Genomic DNA, 21492 nt, shown 5'->3' on the forward strand with positions numbered 1-21492 from the left:
GCAAAGTTAAGCAATACAATCATCCGTAATTATTTTAGACAATGTCCAAATTCAGCTAACGTTAGTTTCAATCTCTGCAAGCACATCAAGGAAAAGCACTCAGATGTGCCAGAGCTTCTCTCCTACAACCCTTAGTGCCAGTTTTCAACAAAGCTGGAAGAATAATCCAGTCACAGTTCTCCCCACCTATAAACCAAGGATGGACAAATGACTCATCTGTAGAACAGGGAAAAAACCACCAAAGTGCCCTGGAATTCCCTCCTCAGACCACACTGGGGCTGCTGAGCTCCAGAGACCTTCAAAAAACTTCCTGTTACTGCTAGAAAGTGCTACTGTGCACCACAACACGAGTCTCACTGTCAAGGGGAGACTCGCCCAGCAGCTCCTATAAAAAGCATCACACTCGGTCCCAAGAACACGGTGATAACGGGAAGGAAAGCAAAGGGCAACATGATCATGTCTCGTGTGTAATGATCTTGTGTTACCCTCCACACAGACAAATATTTCCTGGGCTTTTTATTTTATAAAATATAGTTCCACTAGTCAACTATGATGGGCGTTAGGATTATAGTGCTATTTTTGTTGGTATTAATCTGCACTAATGTATTCTTTCTGCTATCTTTTATTCCACTCTTCCATCGCCCAGCAGGAGGGTATTACTGCAGCATACCTGCTAAAAACCGTACAATTTCAAATCCCATTTTTCCCCTTTTGATGCAACTTCTCCATCACTTCTGAGCTCTTTGTTTCCAGGGCAGCACATTTCACCCCAAAATAAGTTTTCTGTTCCAATATTACCCCTTTTTATTACCAAATGTGCCCACAAACTGGGATTTGTATTGCCAAGTGTTCTGCTTTGATACATAACAAGGAATTGGAACGGTCAGGATCACTGCACGTTGTTTGCTTTATGAAGCATCTACAACACCCTTAAACAGAGATGTCAGCATTAACACCTTTAAAGAAAAATACAACAAATCCCTCAAGATCTGTTTTTGAAGTGGTTCAAGGTTTAATTAAGAAGGCACAGTAATGAGGCAGACTTTGCGTTAGGGCTGTAACATCCAAGATCACAGCTACATCAAAGAAAGTAAAGACGACACTGGTACAATCTATCATTTACTGAGTTCAACCTGGAACGTTATCTCTGCTCCCACTTCCTTGAGATGGAGAGTGTCAGAAACACAAGCAATTTGCAAACAAATCCTCTGTTCTCTAAGTCATGGTCTTAAAGAGGATGTTACTAGAGTAACCTGCAATTAACAAAAAAGGCAAAAAATTAAGAATCTGACCACAGAACGCGTGGGTCAGTGTGACAACATAGTACTCATAGCAGCAGTATGAAGCAGAGGCCCTGCTTACACAGCTCATGTCCCTGAGCTCTGCTTTGCAGGCATGAGCTCTGCAGGCTGTCTCCGGAAAGCAAATCTGTGCTGGAAGGGCACCTTCAGGTGTCCAACCAGGAAAAGTCCAGAAAAGACCCCTCAAACCGCAGCATCTCATAGTAAGAGATAGTAGCAAGTCATCCTAACAGGGCAGGACTGAAGGTTCACCCAGAAACCCCTCTCGTTACATTTTGGGTACGGTACCACATATTACCACAGGAAGAAACATTTTTAGAGGTTTCCCAGTACTGCCAGGTATCACAAAGGGCCCTGACTGTTGCTGAGAATCCAGTCTTAAAAGCGAACATTAGATCTGTTACTCAGAAGTTTGCTTCGGTCTGGTGAAAGATTAATCACTGATGCAGTCAAACAGCATTTCCTACACCCTCTGCTTTTTCAGAAGGCAGTAGGAGGTAGTCTGCTACTACCCCTGGAAGTATTTAAAAAATGGGCAGATGCGGCGCTTAGGGACATGGGTTAGTGGGCATGGTGGTGTTGGGTTGATGGTTCGACTCGATGATCTTAGAGGTCTTTTCCATCTTTAATGATTCTACGATTCTATAAAGCCTGCAGGCAAAGGGGCACTTCAGTTTTCCCCTGAGTGAAGACACCAGGCTCACTGCAGTTAAACAGATAACTGCAGGATCACTAGCATTGCCTCTGGTATTTTCTTCCTTTTTCATGGTCATGTCCACCTAAGCAGCATCCAAAAAGGTGAGTGCTTTGGGCCTTCAAACTTCTTTCTCCCTCCAGTGGTTTTATAGCTTTATGACTAACGTAAGAAATCTGTATAAAAAAAGAGGATTTTATTCCTGCCCCAGTGGAGTCAAATGCAGGTAGGTCAAGGATGACAAGATTAACGGACAGAGGGAGGCCTTCTCCAGCCTCATTTCACCCTCTCCAAATCGCAATAGGGTGCTGGTAAGCAACACAGGACCGCCCCACTGAAAAAGCATGGCCCCATGTCTGGCACAAGATTTCACCTGACTCAGCCTCTCGCTTACAGGCAGGACTGACAATGTCCACAGCTACTCCTGACACGTCTGTCTAACCTGTTCTTTAACTACTCACACATTCTCCACATGCTCTTGAGCAGTTTATTCCTGGGGTGGTGTTACCCTCACCATCAGGAAGTCTCACCAAACTCCCCATTGACTTGATTTTAACCCAGATTCTTACCCTACACGCCACAGACATCACCAAGTTACTGCCAGTCTTTTCTCCACAACCTCCTGCAGAGCTGGAGGTATGCTATCCAGAGTGTCTTTTCCAGATTACCTAGCACAAAAAGACTAAAAAGACTTGAAGCAGGTGTGGTTATATTCATGTCCTCCTTTGTGTTTGTATTTTGCTGGTTTATTAGTACATGTTGGAGTGTCGTTCATCATGACACTTGGGGTTTGGGATTTAATTAATGCCTATGACTCACTCTCCCACCCAATTCCATAATCCCCTGGTTACATTAGGGTATTTACATGTTATTTTATATCCATATAAGCAACGATTATTCACCCTCAAGTTGCACGCACAGAAAACACATAGCCTAGCCTAGAGGCACTGGCTTGCATCATGTCTCAGAAGTATGTGGACATAATTGGTGTTTGTTTCCCACGATTCAGGCTACAAAATTAGGATTTTCTTTACCTAGGCTAAGGTGTGTCAACACGCAAGCTCAAGCACAAAGTAGTGACAGGGTGTGCGCAGCCACCAGCTGAAACAGAACAGGCTCATACACAGAAACCCACAGCTATAGTGCTACTTGAATGACTTTCTGAAGGTGGCAATGAGAACAGAGAGGTGAAATGCAGGACACGCTGCTCAGACAACAGAAGAAGCCGTAGTCTCTGTGGAACCAGGAAGGCCTGAATGTGGATCTCTTGGTCTTACTACACCCAAGTTCCTCTAACTCCAAGTGGCGTGCATGTTTGTGTGTGCGTACATGTGTGTTACAAACCAGAGTGTCCAGTTCTGAACAAGAACAAAACAAAACCCTTATCCCCTGCCAACAGGCTCTCCAGCTGAGAACAGCAGATAATAATGCTAAACTAAACAGGTCTACTCTCAGCCGAGATTTTCTACCTCAAAGGAAATAACAAGTTTTACTTAGTTGGGTTTTGGTTTGGTTTTTTTTAAGTCACTTGACTTATGCGAAAGCACAATAGTGCCAAGTTCAAGGGACTACTTCAGTCTAAAAGGCCTGCCCCAGCATCTCCTAGAGTAGTATTTGGAGCAAGCTATGAAGATGAACTCTACATATCAGGAATACAAACCACTGGTTTCTGCAGGGTAGAAAGTAGGGTCTCTGCAAAGTACTGCAGGGGTTTTCCTTCAGCTCAAGGGCTCTAAAACACAGAGATACAAGTCCTTATAGGCCTAATAGCTACGAAGCAAATGAGACAGCAGAAAACAAAGTGCCACGCTTCCTTTCATGCACGGGAGCAGTCTCCAGGAAGTTCCCCATGTTCTTTTCAAAGAGTCCGAAGAGCTCCCAGTGTCTCACCTCACCACATTCACCTGTACAGGGAGTTAAACACCATTACACAAAACAAAACTCAGTGTAGATTCTGGTTGGTTTACTAAGCTTTCAGTTGTGGGTTACTCTGTTCCTTTGAGCTGCTTCCATTGCCCCTAAACAGCACTTTAAAAGGCTTCATACTGGAGTAGAGATAGAACTGCTCTGGGAAACTTATCAAATCAGATCTTGAAACATCAACCACCAATTAAATAGTCTGAACATTTAAGAGTTATCTTGAGGGCAAAGGAAAAAAAAGCAAACCACTAACTCCAGCTGAAAGAGCTTTGTCTTTGTAAGTAGCAATGGTCACAATCACTCAAATTTCGTCCATGTTCTGACCATTTTAAGTGGCTGCAGGAACGAATCAGAGCTTCAGAACTGCAGGGAAAGTATTTAGCACCTAGATAAGGCATAAAGGACACCTAGTATTTCAAGACGGGAAACCTGAAACAGGCACAAATGTCAGGAGAATCAGCTGCAACCTGCATCTCCCCAAATGAGATATTAAGCAGATGGAAAGTTAGCTAAGCAGGTATTTTTGCAACAAGATCAGGAATTTAATAGTGACCATACTCAAAAGAAGATTGTAACAGTGACACAACTGTAAAAAGTCAAGAGAGCTCCGAGTTAAACTGAATTTACAGGAAATGCAGCTTCTCAGTTTATAAATATTTCTAGTAATACTTTAACTGAAGAAACTATATGAGGAACATGGACACAGGTTGTGTGTTAAGCTATCCAGGGATAGCATCCTCCTGGCATAGGACAGACTCTTGAAGAATATTTAAACTTTGCTGGGCAGCAGCCCCATAAAATCACCAACCCACCTTCCTTCCTTGCAGAGCACGCAAGGACTGTACACAACTCGCTTTCTCCTAGCAAAGGCTGGGGCTTCACAAGTTTGGTCCCACTGCCAGAGGAAAGCAGCGTTGGGAAATCAAGGCAGATTCTGGGTTCACCCGGTTCACATTCATACCAATACCAGCTCTGAGCAGAGCAGGTCATAAACTCACATTCAATCCTCCATTTCACACAGACAGCCTGTGGCAGAGAGAATTACACATGCAGCCCTACAGCTCCGGAGGTCTCAAGGTTTAGGCGTGAGGCTCTGCACTCTTCCACCAATTATAACCATTTTAAGCAGCAAGAAATTCTCCACGCAGCTCACATTTGATCTGGAAAGAATTTGGTCTCCACAAGGTAAATTTGCACCTATGAGCAATGCAGTTTGTATGTTCTATTGGCTTAAAAGGAGAGGAGCCTCCATGGCCGGCCAGCAACAATCTGTTAGGCAGCTTCATGCTGAGCAAGTTCGCTGGGCACGGAAAGCCCAGAATCCGTGTCAGCTTTGTGCCGGATACAAAATGCAACTGCTGCACAACTGATTTAGTGGGAGGAGGGAAAGAAAAAAAGGAAAAACACCAAAACCAACCACCTACAATGATATCTCCAGAGTCATGCGCATCCATTAGACAACACACACCGTCAAGGCAAAGATCTGCATCCAGTACTGCAAAAAAGCCCAAGATGTGCAGGCGAAGCCCTGCTTTTCGAAACTCCTCTCACTACCAGCTCAAGAAAGCAGTAGCTCTCACAGCCCCAGATGTAGCACTGCTTAAGCTCTAGTCTTTAAATACCACCAGACAAACTTTAATAGAGCATCTAGCATATCTAACAGAGCAAAGGACTTCTCCCCAGGTAAAACAAAGACTCAAGCTCACGTAGAGCTCATGAGTCAGATTCTCCGCAGGAGTAAAGCAGGGACATAGTTAGCCCTACGCAGATTTACCATAGCTGAGAATCCTAATGTGATTATCCAATATTACCAACATAATTATAGGGCCCTCGCTTAGTGTCATTGCTGCAATATCTAGGCCATGACAAGACAGATTTAGATTTACAGGCTCCACCCTCTTCTAGGCACTTTTTAAATAGGCAGGACGTCATAGTTAATGTTAGTGTGGCAGTCGTGGCCACGAGTGCCTAAATTGTGCAAAATAATACAACCAGAAACGTCACTCAACACAGAACAGAAACACGGTCTTTACCTCTTCTAATTTTAGGACAACAAGAGTGGTTGGCTAGGGATTGTTGCGGGTTTTTTTTGGTGAACATTTAGTTTATTAGCTATGATGCTCACAACTGCAAACAGCAATATTGCAAACAAAATATTTATACAGTCACAGGCATTTTCACTGCAATGACGAGATGGAAAAAGCTTAACTGCCTCTTCTTCACTTCTCCGGGTTTTATTTTGATAGGTCTGATTTAAAGCTGTTTAGCTTCATTTCTTTGCATTTTTCAGGACCCTGTCTCATTACAGATCTTTAAGAGCCACTGATCTCCCCCAGATGATACCCCTTCAACTCCCAGCCAGTTCCATGGAGAACGTCAGAAAAGGAAGCTGTAAATCACAATATAGCAGAGAAAGGAGTGGAGAAAAGAGCCGGAGGGAAGGAAAGGAAATTAATCTCTGCCATGCAACAGCATATTAGAAGCCTAAAATAATCAGTGGGCAAGATTCATCCCGTGCGTTAACTCGGCATTCCCTTTTCAAAAGCTCTAGTCCACGGGCAGCAATAGCTTGTCACACTACCCATCCTCCAAGAACACAGTCAGAACACAGCCTGGACACCTTAATTTAGGGGTATTAAAGTCTCAGAGTATTTGTGACAGCAATTTCAAAACAAATAGCAATCCACTAAAGGCTATGGAACTGTACTGGCCCTCACAGCAGGAAGCATGTTTAGATGTTCACATGGGTAGATTTGCTAGGCATGTGCTCCGCTTTACAGTCTTGTGCGTCCACTCGATTCCTCCCTGACAGGCAGACTTGGAAACCCGAAGCTGATGGAGCAGTGCTTTTTTGCTATGCAGCAAGATACACTGCCTCCAACTACATTACTTGGCAAAGCAGATTCAGTCCCTCGCTATTGTGACAATTTTAGTCCTTGAACTTCCACTCTAAGAGTAAAAAAAAAAAAAAAAATTAATGGGTCATGAATAACTCGCAGCTTAAAAAAAAAAAAATCATTTGTTTAGTTATCAGTCAGCCCTCTAAAAAGCACATTTCAGCTGCTATTATTCCAAGCAGCTGCTAATAGCATCTGAGACCTCGTTCATCTCCAAGTGAAATTAGCAATGGCATAAACATGCTGCGGAGCATGACTGTTTTTGAGCGAACATGACTGGAACTGCAAAGCCAGCAAGAAGCTGCAGCAACTACATGCAGCCGAAAAGCTTCACTGGAAAGGCAAGGAAGCGGTGAATCACGTCGACAGGAGAGGACAGAAAAGGCAGAGAGCAGGTTGTAGCTGGAGGTGGGGAGGAAGGAGAAAGCAAGGCTAAGCTGGCCAAGGCTGGGACTGGTTTTTAACTGGACTTGCTTGCAAGGGCCAGCCAGAGCAGGCTTACTGGAGACCTTAAGTGCTATGGTAACAGCAAACTCCATTTGGGAAGCGATTATGCAAGGATCCAAAGAGAGCTCATGGCAACAGACAAGTTAGACATTTAGGAATTTTGATTACTATGGTAGCACCCAGACATCCCTAGTGAGCAAAGCAGCATGGAAAACACAAGACAAACCCCAAAATACATTCTAGGAAAAGCTCGAGCTTACAGCTAACACGATACTAAAAGAGCTTCACAACAGTGTATGGAGGTTTGTGTCAAACAGGTTCCTTCTGCTTAAACCCAGGAATCCAGATTTCAACGTTTTCAGGTCTCCCATATAACTACAGGTATACTCTTGAGCCACAGAAGTGCCATCTCACTGAGTAACAGGAAAACACAACTTAAGAGCTACATAATATTCCTCTAGAAGAGGATATGCTAATCAAACCTGCAGACAGCAATGAACTTTTCAACTCCTCCGTACATGCCAAGCATGGAGAGAGGTATCTACTACCCCACCAGGCAGCTCTCAGGGAACTCAAACGACTGGGTACAGTCAGGAGCACACAATATCCATCATTCAGCGCAGGGAAAAATAAAATAAATTTGGAAAAAAAAAAAAAAAATCAGCCCTACATAAAGCAGGGCTTTGAGTTTTTCCACATACACACAGGTGAGGAAGGAGAGAAATATGAATAGGCATATGCCTGTCTGTTCATTTGTCAGATGTCCAGAAACAGGAAAGGGTTGCAGGGGTCCAGAACCTGCAGTCTTGTGACTGTTACTCTCCAAGCCCCATAATTATTAGGGATTTAATTCATCAGCTCAAATGAACTTATATAACTGCTTGAGAATCCCAACTTAATATACCAACACATGCATTTCTAGCCTGCTCGGTAGCAGAAAAAGCTTCGACATAAGTGCTTCTTATGTTGTTAAGTTTAAAACAAAAGCAAAAGGTAGAAAACCACCATCTGGCCCACTCCAAAAATAGCATCATTTTAATTTTAAAAAAATCCAATACATGTTTAATCCTGTCACATGTTCTGTTGAACGCTGTGTGAGCAAGGTTGAGTTTGTGTGTTTCATGTGGTCTCTGAATAACATCAGATCATCAGAAGATACTGTTTGTTAATTATCATGTCATGATCAGCTGTAAGATTACAGCTGCTTGCACCTAGCGATGCGTATTTCCAAATATGTCTCTTAAGGCAGCAGCACACGAGCATGTGTTGGTACCGAACGCAAATGCTGAGCCTCAGCAGGCACAGGCAAGGGCAGCCAGGCATCTCCCAGGAGTACGGACAGTCTTTGTTCTGTGTTTGCGTTATGTGACACAGGGCCCTGGTCCATCATAAAAGTTCCTCAATACTATGGTGACATGAATATTAATGACACTGTGGTTAAAACACCAGACAAGGAGTTACATTTGCATTTAATACAAGGCTTTGTCACTGCTTTCCTACATGGCCCTTATCAAATTGCGACATCTTCATGGGCTTCAGTTTCTCATTTGTAAAATAATTTGATAAGCCTTTCCTCCACCGTCTGTCTGTCTACTTTGCAGAGAGGGGAAGGGGAACAACCACGCACAGAACCACAAGTTGTATGACACCGAGTACACAGGGGTCTTTGTGTTCGCTGAGGAGCGGGGACAGCACAACAGTTCAAACTACAACTGGTAATCGGTATAGAAACAGAAAGGTAAACTCATATTCACGTACCTGTAAGTACATCTTCTAACTCAAAAGCAACAGGTAAAGGCCAAAAGAAAGGCTCTGACTTTCAGCAGAATTTTTCTTGCCAGAAATATGTACACAAGGCACCCCAGGACGGAGCCTGACCCAAGTCTGTACTGCCCTTTCCCTTTCTCTCTGCCATACTGTCCCTCCTTCACCCCTTCCCACCCCACAATCCACACATCAGTGCTCTTCCATGCATTTTTTTATTTCCTTACAAACATAACCAATAAAAAAAAAAAGAACATAAGAACCAGCAGGATCTTACCAGTCGTAACTGGGCTGGCTTCTTGTGTCATCTTACATTCACTGACTTGTAAAAGGGCTGTAATGAATATGCAGCCACCAAAGAGCTTAAGTCAGAACACACTCAACGTTGCAAGCAGCACTTGCTGAAGTTCCCAGGAATATTCAGTGCACATCAGCTGGCGTCCACATCACCTGCTCCCCAACACGGTTACAAGCATCCTGCTGACACTACCTGCACTGCAAGGGGGAACTAAGGCACAGAGAAGTCGGATGAGTTTAGCAGGTACCTCTCAAGTGTGTAAGTTGCCTAATGGGACATTTGCAGAACTCTAGTCAAAGCAGCAGGGATCCCACGAAGGAAGAACCTTTCCATCCCAGCCACTGAGCCATCCGTGCTTATCTCCCGCCCTTACCCCAACTCTCTCCCCAAAGAGACATGGCACTGCCTCTTCCCTCCAGCCAACGTCTCCTGCCTTTTTTGTGCTGAATCCCAGAGGGCTGGCTATTCCTTATTATTCATCTACACTCTGCACACCACGCATATGCCTGCCTAACGAGAGGTGCTACAACATCCAACTAAAAAAGAAAGGCAGGTGTGTCGGCGCGTGAGTATACACACACACATGCTTTCACAGATCCTTCTCCTAACTTAAAAGGATACTTTCAGAATTTCACCATTTCTTTCATGCCACCAATCACTTGCATATCCTCTGGTATTAGATACTTCTTGCCAAAGGTCATAAAGAGAGTTATTAGACCAGAGCCCAAGGGTCAACAGCAGCCACAAATATCTTCATGTGAACACACTGCAGTCATAAGGCAGGGATTTCCTATCGATCCAGCTCACTCCTCCGAAGCAGCAGCTAAACGCTGGAGAGAAGGTCTTTATTTCTGAAGCGCTTCACAAGTCAGAAGCAATTAATCCTTCAGAGGCTCACGACAGGTAACTAAAGTATCACTGACTTAGCAGGTAGGTCGCACAGAGAAGGCACATAAAGCAATAGGTCTGCACTTCTGTGCTCCTCTCACATCGGCACTGATTATTTGTGTTCATTTTAAGTATTTTAAAACACTTTGAAAGTCTGAGTTTTACATCACTCTCACTCCCGTGACATCTGAATAGCTTCCACACGCAATCCAGGATAGCAGGAAAGTCACAAAAACAGGTATACCACATCAAACCAAGGGTTCATCTTGCTTGCTATGGTGCTTTGGACAGAAACTGATGTTCAGGGAAAGCCCACACGAAGCAGGCCACATCGTGCTTCTCATGGAGCATTCTGCGCTTCTTCAAGTTTATTTTACTGCTGCCATTAGAGTTGTGCAGCAACTTGTCAACCTTGCAAGCATCATTTAGCTTACAGAAGTAAAGGAGATACAAGCCAAGATTTCATCTGAATAACAGCTGTGCACTTAGATAGCTTCACAAGACCATGTATTTTACTCTCACACCCTCGAGAACAGCATGCCAGATTGCTTTTTTAAGTTCACACAGGCACATTTTGGGGTCACCTCCCTATTACAGCCCTACGAACACTAAATAGGAAGTAAAACCAGCATGTTCCTAACAGTGAATGAATGAAGATCAGATCTACCTGTCCTCATCACAGCACCAGCTAGCTTCCAGCTCAGCTGTGGGGTGGATGTATATGCACGCAAAGTCTCTGCTCGAGGAACTCAGTTGCTGATGGCTTTTTTTATTTTTAATCTATGAGATCACCCGTCACCGGTACGTAATTTGTTTCTGCAGAATCATGAAGCAAACCAGATGCTATGAGCATCTTGTTCCAAAAAAGTCTTTAATCCAATCCTGTGACACATGGCCCGGGGTCCTGATGTCAGCATGGGTTCTGCCACAGAGCAAGCGTAAATTTATGCCCAAATCACATGTGTGCCAAGAGCACGCCCATTTAAAACACACAGAGGCAGCATTTGAGAGAAAGCACAGACTGCAATTAAAGCACTCAATCTGGAAGGCCAGAGATCAGTTCCTGACTTGGCCACACATACTCTGCATTGCTTCACCTTCATATCTCAGTATATTATTTCCCAGCAGCCCTGAAAGGAACGGAAAGACATTTTTCATAGACTGTGCCAGGGCTCAGATACTCTGGCAACAGGGTAGCAAGAGCTCCTCACTTTGAGGAGCTGCAGCAGCTCTCCTCTGCTTTCACTCTACTGCATCATACTGTAGGCAGCTAACAATAACCTTCATTTCATTTAGCGGCAATTCCCGGACCTCCCACAAAAGGAGAAAAGGAAAGCTTCCGTAATGATAAAAAGCCACAAATGAGAGAGAATTACCTTGCAACTGTGTTTCACTTAAGCCTTTCCAAATCTTTTCCTTGTAAATCACTGTCAGTATTGTTCCCACATTCAAAAAAGTACAGCAGCCAGTATCTGATTTAAGGAGGTATGTTTCCAAAACGATACCGCCACAAGGACATCCTGTGCTTCCCTCCATCCAAGAAAGAAGGCATCCTTTCCTGGGAAACTTATTTATTCAGTTACCTCTCGTTATCAAAAGAGAACTCCTCCGTAAACCGAGTTTGCTTATGGCATGTTTCTCCTCAGAGACTTCCTGTCTCCTTCCACATGTGAAACACGAGTAAACACTTACTTAGTACAAATGAAGGCAAATTGGTTGTGACTTTCCAGAAGAGCAGCAGCAAGTCCTGCAGCTGGCAAGCTGCTGTTCCAACGGGCACAGTCTCAGTCTGTCCAAATTACTATTTTCACTGAAAAAAGTCACCTTCAAAGCAAGCAGCTTCCAGTCTCAATGCAAGTGTGCAGCACCTAGTCAGTTCTGACCCCTTATTAGCCATGATTAATGCAGGTGGGTGAGCTTGGAAGGCAGCAAGTGCTAAACCCAAAATGGATTCCAGCTTGTCTTCAGCACATTTATAACCTACCACCTGCTCTCTTCAACTGGCGATGAGCTCCTGTACAAAGGGGAGAAGGCCCATGACACAATAAAAACATCATGGCAGTACATGTTCTCCTTAGATCCAAAATGTCATTGCTGGTGTCGCAACCAGAGGTTAATAGCCTGTTAATGTATAACTACCAGCACGCTTCTGGAAGACCCAAGTTGGATAGTTAAACCTGTATTTTCCCCAGCCAGATCCCCAAAACTAAACTTTCTTATACTAAGTAATTGACTACTTCATGTTGCAGGACTGCTTGAATTAGAAACTGTTTTAACATGGAAGGCTCTTTCCTGAGAAAACTCGTCCTCCCATGACTGCACTGGACTAACGCTGCCATTAGATATGCTTTTAGCTAATACAGCTGTTACGTAAGAAACCAGCCACCCCCGGGTACAACCCCAGACCAGTCTCTGACATGGTGCATAAACTTACAAGTGAGGCTAGATAATGCGAGTCTCTGGGCTCTACAACTTCTTACACAGTTAAATCCACTAACACCTTCCTTTCCTTCCTGATTACATCTACATCTGCCCCAGCAGAATCTGTGCTGCTAAAAGCACCAAAGCACTTGGGATACCTTGATATTTACCCAATAGCTCACTTGGGATTCTTCACCAGTTTGCCTGGCTTGTACACTCAAAAAACCAGACTGCTAAAACACAGTGCAGAGCGCAGTGTACGCGCCCTGCCTCACAAGGTACACAGGAAAAGCAATGGGGAAGGAAAAAAAAAAAAAAAAAAAAATCACATGCCCCTTTCCAAGAGGAGAAATAGTTTAATTCCTAATCCAAATGTCACTGGTCAGCTGATTACCAGCTGGCACTTGGCAGAAGCTAGAAGGCCATAACTGACAAAATACACTTCAAAATGATGTCTTGAACCCAACCACACTGGAATTGGGTTAAGAATCATGTAAATCTGCAAAATTTACCTCAGATGGGGCTTGTTTTAAAGTGAAGTTATTTCAGAAGCAGCTCATGTGTAATTTTAAAGGATTACAGTGACTTCAGGTTACGGTGCTGCACGCTCCGGGGAAAGGCAGTGCTGGAGGTAAGCCTGGCAGGGGTCAGCAGAAGTCCTCTGCAATTAGCCCAATTTAGGCAGCTCAGGGGGGCCACCTTCCCCTATGAGGCACAGGTTGCGCATTCACAGCCTTACCAAGCTCTTCATACACACGTTGGCCTGCAGGTCTGCTAAAGAAAACCATGATGAAATCCTCTCACAATGTCTGTTTTTTCAAAACGGAGTAAAAAATATAGCTGGCAAATTTGAGCTGATTTTGCATTGGTTTACAATGTCTAGCATTAAATGCTTTGAAATATACATTAGGTAGCAGCGCACACACAGGCATGTATCTGAAAAAACTTCAGTGAAATATCTGACAATTATTAAACCTGAATCCCCTAACTTACACATTTTAAGTGCAAAAGACTACAAGTAGCACCTTCAGAGAAATACTACTAATTGAAAAAGTGACTTTTCACAGACCTGAAGAAACGCAGCCTGTATCTTTTGCTAGAAGCAGACCAAGACAAACAAAATCCTAGGTCGAACACGCACCCCATCATCGCTTAGGCACCTTGGATCAATTCAGCACTCTCTTACGACCTTGCAGGTACACAGAGTAACACAAAACATAGCCCCTTGAAAACCGGACACTGGGGCAATCCCCACCTTGTTTGTTTTAGCTCAGAGGAGTACATGTGGCTTGTGGTGCTCTGCCACACATGCACATCCCACAAACTCCTTAGCAAATTTCTGATTTCTGGCAAGATCCTTTTAAATGTTTCTGCTGCGCTGGTCCTCGTCACAGAAACACCATCCTCCTTAAAGCTCCAGTGTGGGTTTTTGGGGTGGGTTGTTGGGGTTTTTTCCCCCCCTACACACAGGCAGAAACAAAAAGCAGTATCCAATTCGGTCACGCTGTTTTGGTTTCTTTTCATAAATAAAACAGTAAGGTAGTAGCCTGACTCACCCACACACTCAAATGCCTCCTGGGCATTCACCTCAGCTCCATGGAACACCAGTCACCTTAAAGGCAGTAACAAGCCCCCTCAGCCCATACTGGAGCACTACGCTGACGCCACCGACTTTAACCCTGGCCTTGCAGAACTCCAAGGCCAGCAGTGCTGACCTCCCACAGCAGTTAATCCTCATGCAAACTTTGAGGGGAATTTTTCAAGAGATTATTTGTGCTGTTATATGGATTAGAGCAAGACAACTACAAAGACTCAACTCAGAGAATCACCTATTGCAAGATACTGTTTGTAAAAAAAATACTGATTCACCGGTATTATAACACCACGGACAAACAACCATTCAAGTTCTTTCTATATTATTCCCATCTACTTCCTTCCAAAAGGAAGGAATGTTCCTCCCCGCCCAGGAAAGTGAGTATCCAGACACAACTATATTTAATGGGGTGGGGGGTGTACCTAACCGCAGTGGATATTTTGGGGGATGTACGCAAGAGACTGCGAGCACGTGGAGACATCTGCCATCTGGCACACTTCACAACGCCTGCATTAAGGACTCCCATCCCGGGCCAGGGAGCAGTCATCTTCAGCAGGGTTGCTCAGCAGAATTGAGGGTGACCAGTCACAGCTTTGACAGATAGGGGTAAATCCCAACACTTTTAATTCCAAAAGTTCTGGTTCAACCAGTTCCTCAGGCTTGCAACTCAAGTCCCCCACACACCATCCATCATCATTTCAGAGATTCTTTCTTTTAAGCCACTTTTACATCTCATTTATTTTCTAGGCTTCACATGCTGCACCAAAACACAGGCCTCTCCTCTCCCTTCTAAAGCAACGGGGATGAGAGATGTTTCCTTCCCAGACAGGATACTCCTCCTCCTCCAAAGTGCTTCCCAGGGGACTTTTCCTTTTAGCAGAAATAGCCAAGACTTCACAAGTTGCCTTTCCAACACTGCTGAACCACTAAAATTCTCTGCAGACACAAAAAAGTTTTCCAGCCGAGATTCAGACGTCAGTAGTGCAGGGACCAGGTTGCTGAGAGCTCCCCAGGTCTCCAGCTGAGTCAGTGAGAAAATGCTGTTTACCAGCACTTGGGGAGCACACGCAGCTACACCAAAAGGCCAGAAGTATGCAAAGCCGCAGCACTGCTGACCCACGTTGACTGCCCAGATGACCTACCTTTCCTATAAAGGAAATGGCATTTTCACCCCTCTATTCCCGTCAAAAGGCAACAACCTGCAAACCTACAAGTCACCTTGCTTTTGTCCCCTCGGAGACTTCACTCACCACAGCGAGGGATTTCAGACTGCCCACACCAGGAGTCTAACTGTGAGGAAAATGCCTGCACATTTCACCAAAAGAACTTCCTTTGCCTTATAGCGTGGTCAGGAAGAGAACATAGCACCTCTTTTACAGGCTTGCTGCCCCTCGCTTGGCCTATGCGTGCAGATCTAAGAGTTGTAGCCAACCCTAGGCCATGCTCCATCCCAGAGGCCAGCCAAGAAACCAGGGAAAAGCCCTCACAAGCCACAGTTCCTCCAGGATAGCGAGGTACAGAGGGGAGGCACTTCTCCTGCGCAATCCGGGCTACCACCCCGCACCTTTGGTGGCTGTAGCTTAGGCCTGCCAAGCAGGAGAGAGCCCAGTGACACACAGGCTCGCTTCCCGGTGCTGTCAGCACCGGGGCAGACCCTGCCAACAGATTATTCATCAGCAAAAAAAGCCTCTGTTTTCCCGTGTTACCAGGATGAGGCCAGCTTGCATTAAAAAAAAGACTGTGACAGCTTCTCAGGTTTAGCTCATACAGTTCCTAAGCTCCTAGGTCCAAAAGGGCCTTGGAAATATCAGCCAAGGCAAACCTATATTGCAAATTTCAAGTCAGGGGGAAAAAAAAAAAAAAAAAAAAAAATCACTGTAGTCACTAGTTGAAGGACTGGTTTTGGTGCTCCTCTTAGCTCAGCATGCAGCAGAACATATCAGAAACCATGTCTGAAAGATGGTCACAGATCTATTTTCTTATACGTTGTGGTGACTTTTTACAAACCGGAACGCACACAGCGTACAGAGAGTCCCTTTTCCGTTTTAGGGTTCTTTCTGTAAAAGGCAACACAGGTCCTCCCACTCAGCTCTCGTACAGCAGCTACCTTCTCCTTCGCAATTACAAGATCAAAACAAAACACTGTTTTGACTGAAATTGCAAAGGATGCTGCGCAGGAGACAGACCAGGAGCAGGTCTAAGGAGGCCAACATCTCTCTGAAGGTCGAGGCTAAGGTTACCAGCCAGAGCCATTCATAAGGTTCCTTACAGCCCAAACAAATGAAATGTAAAATGATAGTTAAAGCAGCAGTGCTGGTTACAATTAAAAAAATACCACCGGCAGCTTGCTGCACTGCACACATAAAGAGTTTTATAACCCCTACTGTTCATTTTTAGTTCTTTATTTGTTTTGAAAAAAAATGCAATTGGGACTACCGCTTCCCCAGCAGAAATCCCTCATCCCAGATCACAGCTAGCTCTACTCAGCCTACCTGTGTGCATGACATATCTACAAGGAATTCACTCCAGTGTTTTATTCCTCTCTGCTTAAGGTAGGAAAGGAGGCAACTGGCTGGAGAAAGTTAGAGTGAAGACCACCACTTTCTTTACTTACAGTGCCTTGTTCTGCACTAAAAGATTTGACAATTTTGGTTTTGGCTTTTTTTTTTTTTTTAAACTCCCAGTTTAGGGAAGGTGGGAAACAATTAACTTCTGTAATCCCCTCAATTTCTAAAGTATTTAAAAAAAACCAAAACCAAACCAAATCCAGCAAACCCACACTGCGTTTACACATGGGAAGACCAGAAATGTCAGCATGCAGATGCCACCGGATTGCAAATCTGTCAAGGACAATAAAATATTAGGGGAGCTAGGGATACAGGGGGAGGCAGAGTGCACGGGAAAGGCCAAAGCCTCCCTTTCCAGCTTTGTGAGGGAAAGGGGGAGGGAAAAGAAGCAAAGGCAGAGCGCTCTGCAAAAGGCACTGGGGTCTTACCTTCCGCCAGCACCTCGTCCACCGTCACCTGGTACCGGCCGATGCTGAACACCCTGCCGATGTACCCGCTGCCCGGGCCACCGCTGCCGCCGCCACCGCCACTGGTGCCCGATCCAGGGCCAGAGCCACCCTGCTCCCGACGAGAGTCGAAAAACTTCTTCATTTCTCAGGAGGCGGCAGCTGCCGGATTATGGGGGCGATGCTATTTTTAAGGTCCCAAACCCCCTCCTTGTTCCTCCTGCGGCCCGGCCGAGGCCGGCGAGGGGGACCCGGGGCCGCTCGCCTTGTGGGGCCAAGCAGAGCAGGCGCGCTGTCCTCCGGGGGATTCACACCTGCAAAACCACAGGGGGGATAACGGGAGGGGAAAGGCGGTTACCCCCACAGCGCGGCCTGGGCCACTGCAGCCCCCTCAGGGGAGCCCTGACTGACAGGGCCCCTGACAGGGCCCCCCGCCCGGTACCTCTCTGCGGTCGGGGGGTGCCTCCATGCACCCCACAGCGGCGCCCAGGGCCGGCCTGCCGCAGCCCCACCGGCTGCCCGCGGCGGGTCACGGCGGGGGCCGCCTGCCGGCAGGGCCCGGGGCCCGCATCGCTGCCTGGCGGAGCTCCCGGCGGCCACCGAGCCCGTCAGGGACCGACCCCGCCGCCGCCGCCGCCACCGCCCCCCGCCGGCCCCATCCGACCAGGAAATGGGCTGTCACAGGAAGTCCCGGCTGCCGGCGGGAGCACCGCCCCCGCGCCTCCGCCAGCCCGGAGGGCTCGGCCCGACCCCGCCGCCCCAGGATGTCCGCCCCGCCGGCGGAGCCACCCGGGAGCGCGGCCGTCACCCCCCGCCCCACAGCGCGGCGGAGGGGCGAATGCCCCTTTTGCGCCGCGGGGGAGGGAGGGGGGAATAGGCGGAATGGCGGCCCCGCCGCGCGGCACCCTGGGAGCGGTAGTTCCCGTTCGCCAAGCGGTAGTGGCGGTGGGGGCCGCGCCGCCGTGGTGGGGACTACAACTCCCGGCATGCAGCGCGGCTCCGCCAGGCCTGGGGGGGGGGCCGCGGGCAGGGGGCGATGTTTTGGCGGGGCCGTGAGGGGGCTGTGGGGAGAGACCCCGGTGCGGAGGCTTCCCCTCAGCTCGGCCGGCGGGGATGGGGTCCCCGATGGGTCGAGGGAGAGGGGAAGGTGCCCGGGCCCACTTCTTCTCCTCGCTGGGCTGGATGGGCGCAGAAATCCTGTCAGCGAGGAGCCGCGGCCCACGCCTCGCCTGGCGACAGCTGTTTACATTAATTTTCGAAATAGTGCGCTTAAACTTGATATTTTCCTGTCATAATAATAAAAGTCCCCTGCTGTGACATCTTGGGCTTGACCTGAAGTACAAGGCTTGTCTTCACACAGGCCCTGCTAGCGCCTGGTTCGAGAGTCTCAAATAAAACTAAAAATAAACTAGAGATGTGCTTTAAACCTAGCAGCTGGTTTTGAAAAGCCTGCACCTTAAATTTAGTATTAAAATAACATCTTTCTCCTCCCCGCTCCAGTACCTCAGGCAGCTTGCAGCAAGATGCTCATAAGCAGCAACGTGGCTCATCCGAAGAGCCCAAAGCCCTTCAGAGAAGTTTAGTTTAGCTCGAATCTTGTGAAATTTCCTTTAAACGCACTTTGGGTTCTTTTCAGCCTTTTTTCTCAGAAATCGGGAGATTTTTCCAGCCTACGGCATCCGCAGCAGCTGGCTCTTCTCCTTTCCACATGCGTTAACGGGGAAGGTCAGAGCTGGGATTTCAAACAGCAGAGGGAAACATTAAAAACGGCAAAAATTGGTTTTCCCAGCCCGCCACCCAGAATACAAAACCCCGAGGGGCGCGCGGCTGCCAGAGGAATGCCTCCACGACAGCACCGCTCTCCGTCCTCCCCCCCGGCTGGGGCAGAAGAGGAAACCAGAGCACGCTCGCGTTTTCCCGATGACTATTATTTCCTGTATTATGGTAATAACGACAGCCATCCTGCTGACGAGCTCCTGTCCCAAGCGGGTAGGCTAGGCAGGCCCTGGTTACTGTGGGATGGCAAAAACGTTTACCCTGTGCACAGCTCTTTTTCTTTTTCCTGCGTCACTACCTTGCTTGAATGGGCTGACTTTTGGGCACGGGCTTCCAGTAATGCCAACAAGACTGGATCAGCATGTTGTAAACAGACCTGATTGCTTTTCCCCCGATGTCTGAAGACTTTTAAGATGCATATGGCCCTCAGAATAAGCAAGTAAAATTGCTGGTGATAGTATTTAGCACGTTGGATACACAGATCTAAAAGTGCATTGCTGTACAGTTCCTTTTCTGCTGAGCCACTGTGCCTCTTCATTACAGTTAATGCTACACTTCTTCCATCATCCTTGTTCTCAGCAGTTCTTGTAGGTAAGGGTCTAAAAGCCCACCCTGCAGACCTCAAAGTCCTCCTTGACCGCCGTCATTCACCCATAGTTTGTAGGGCGCTGCAGAGTGGCTCCTATCTGCACCTCAATTCCAAGCACCATGTACAAGACACCCTAAGTCTACACGGCTGGAACTGCAATCATTTCAGCCAGTCAGCTAACACAAGTGTGAAAGCAGTCCTTTTTCATTTAACAGGCTTTAATCTTCATTAAACCTTGCTCGGCTGTGGTTTGGGGCTATACGATGAGTTGCCAATGGTCCATACAGAAGGTTCACTTGCCCTTCAGTATGAACTGGGTTCTCAGTTGCTTCTATCCATTTTTTTTTTTTTTTAATTACTCTAACCTGTGAAACATCCCCAGGCATCCAATTAAGACTGAGGTAAAACACCCAGTGCAAAAAGACAGTCCTGTAATCAGTGATTTCTGGGGACTCTGCAGAACTGAACAATTTCCAAGGAAATTGGGCATCTCTGTACAGTACAGGGAAATGACTCATTTCCAACTAAAGAAGATAAAGCCTACTGTCATGCAGAGAGCTTGCAGATGCACTGATGAACATCCTAACTAGGCACCGAGAAGTACTTTTTTTAAAGGTACCTGGGAGCGCTGAGGAATAATGCAGATGAGCGTCAGACCCACGTACAACTATGGGGCCCTGATGTTCTGCCCACACGCACACAAACTCTGTCGGTGACCATTTTGGGGAGCAAAAGCACAGCAGAAGCCAATTCTTGGTTGCAGATGCTGATGATATTCTTTACTCCAGAAGGCACGAGGCTCGGTGGCACTGCTGCAATCCCAGTGACCTTCACAGGGATCAGAGAGAACAGAGCCTGAAGGCTTTAAGTGAAAAAGCTAATCAGTGATTGCCGGCAGAGACATGGTCTAGTACTTCTCCAGTGTTAGCCTGGAGCAACTCCAGGGTGCCCATAGATTTGTCCCACTGCAGAGAGAAACCTCAGTCTGACTAATACTGTCAATCCTAAACACCAAATTTTAGCTGTTAAAATACCGTGACGCTAGGTTTAAAATATTCGAGTCCTGATGATGTGGTCAGCAGAGCTGTTTGCCTGCATATTGTCTCCCTGATTCCCCTATACTGCTAAAAAAATGCACTCAAATCCCCAGGAAGAAGCACATTAATACAGCTGCATCCCTCTTGATCAAACTTTCCAGACAGCTCAGCATTTTCTAAATAAAAACATACGTTTGGAAAGGTTTCATGCGAGTAATCTAAAAGCGAGGGCACACTGACCTCTTCTGGACATTTCGAGAAGTGGCAACAAGGTAGAAAAGCCTGCACAGCTTTCTGACAAAACTACCCAGGGGAAACAAAGTGATGGTCCTATGTTCCTGTATTCCGTGCATAATAATTAAATCGTCTCATCCAGTTATTTTAATCTTGATAAGGATGATCCCTTAACCACACACATTTACTGCAAAAATTTCTGTCAAGCTTCTCACTTGCTAAAGGGTATTAGAGCTACTATTCTATCCATCTCTCTTTCTGCCCATGTTTTCTGGAATCCAAGGATTTCTTTTAAGTGCATAGTCGTGGCCCACAAACACCACTAGTATGACCAGAAAAACCATCACTTTTCTTTACCATGCCCAAGAAAAAGTTAACTCTCAAGCATGTTATCATGCAGTTAGTAATTTGGCTAGGTTCAGAGCTCTGCGGAAGAGCAAAAAGAAGACACCAAAACTCATATCTGTATTTTACCTCTTTAAAAACCAGAAGTTTCTGCCTCTTACATGCTTCTGTTTGCCCTTGTAAGATATACTCACTAGCTCTGGCAATGGCTACCCTTCCTACAGCTAGAAGCCAAGATCTTCCATCAATGGTAATGGTACTGATGGCCTACGTA

At 46.3% G+C, this 21492-nt stretch overlaps 1 protein-coding gene across 11 annotated transcripts in view; it reads right to left on the reverse strand.

Annotated features, from left to right (window-relative positions):
• The window catches only part of AAK1 (AP2 associated kinase 1), an 85000-nt gene extending 67080 nt beyond the window's left edge, over nt 1-17920 (reverse strand). For 5 of the 11 annotated variants that reach the window (XM_075174576.1, XM_075174575.1, XM_075174573.1 and 2 more), the window contains exons 1-2: nt 17680-17913; nt 17220-17551 (exon numbers count right to left, since the gene is read on the reverse strand). In XM_075174576.1, coding sequence (XP_075030677.1) covers nt 17220-17382 — 163 coding nt within the window. In that variant the 5' untranslated portion in view covers nt 17383-17551; nt 17680-17913. Of the gene's footprint in view, nt 1-17219; nt 17552-17679 lie in introns of all 11 variants that reach the window. The other 6 variants (XM_075174568.1, XM_075174569.1, XM_075174565.1 and 3 more) reach the window with 5 other exon arrangements.
• Between the last annotated feature and the right edge of the window lie 3572 nt (nt 17921-21492).

Source organism: Calonectris borealis, chromosome 27, assembly GCF_964195595.1.
Source record: "Calonectris borealis chromosome 27, bCalBor7.hap1.2, whole genome shotgun sequence".
Taxonomy (NCBI): domain Eukaryota; kingdom Metazoa; phylum Chordata; class Aves; order Procellariiformes; family Procellariidae; genus Calonectris; species Calonectris borealis.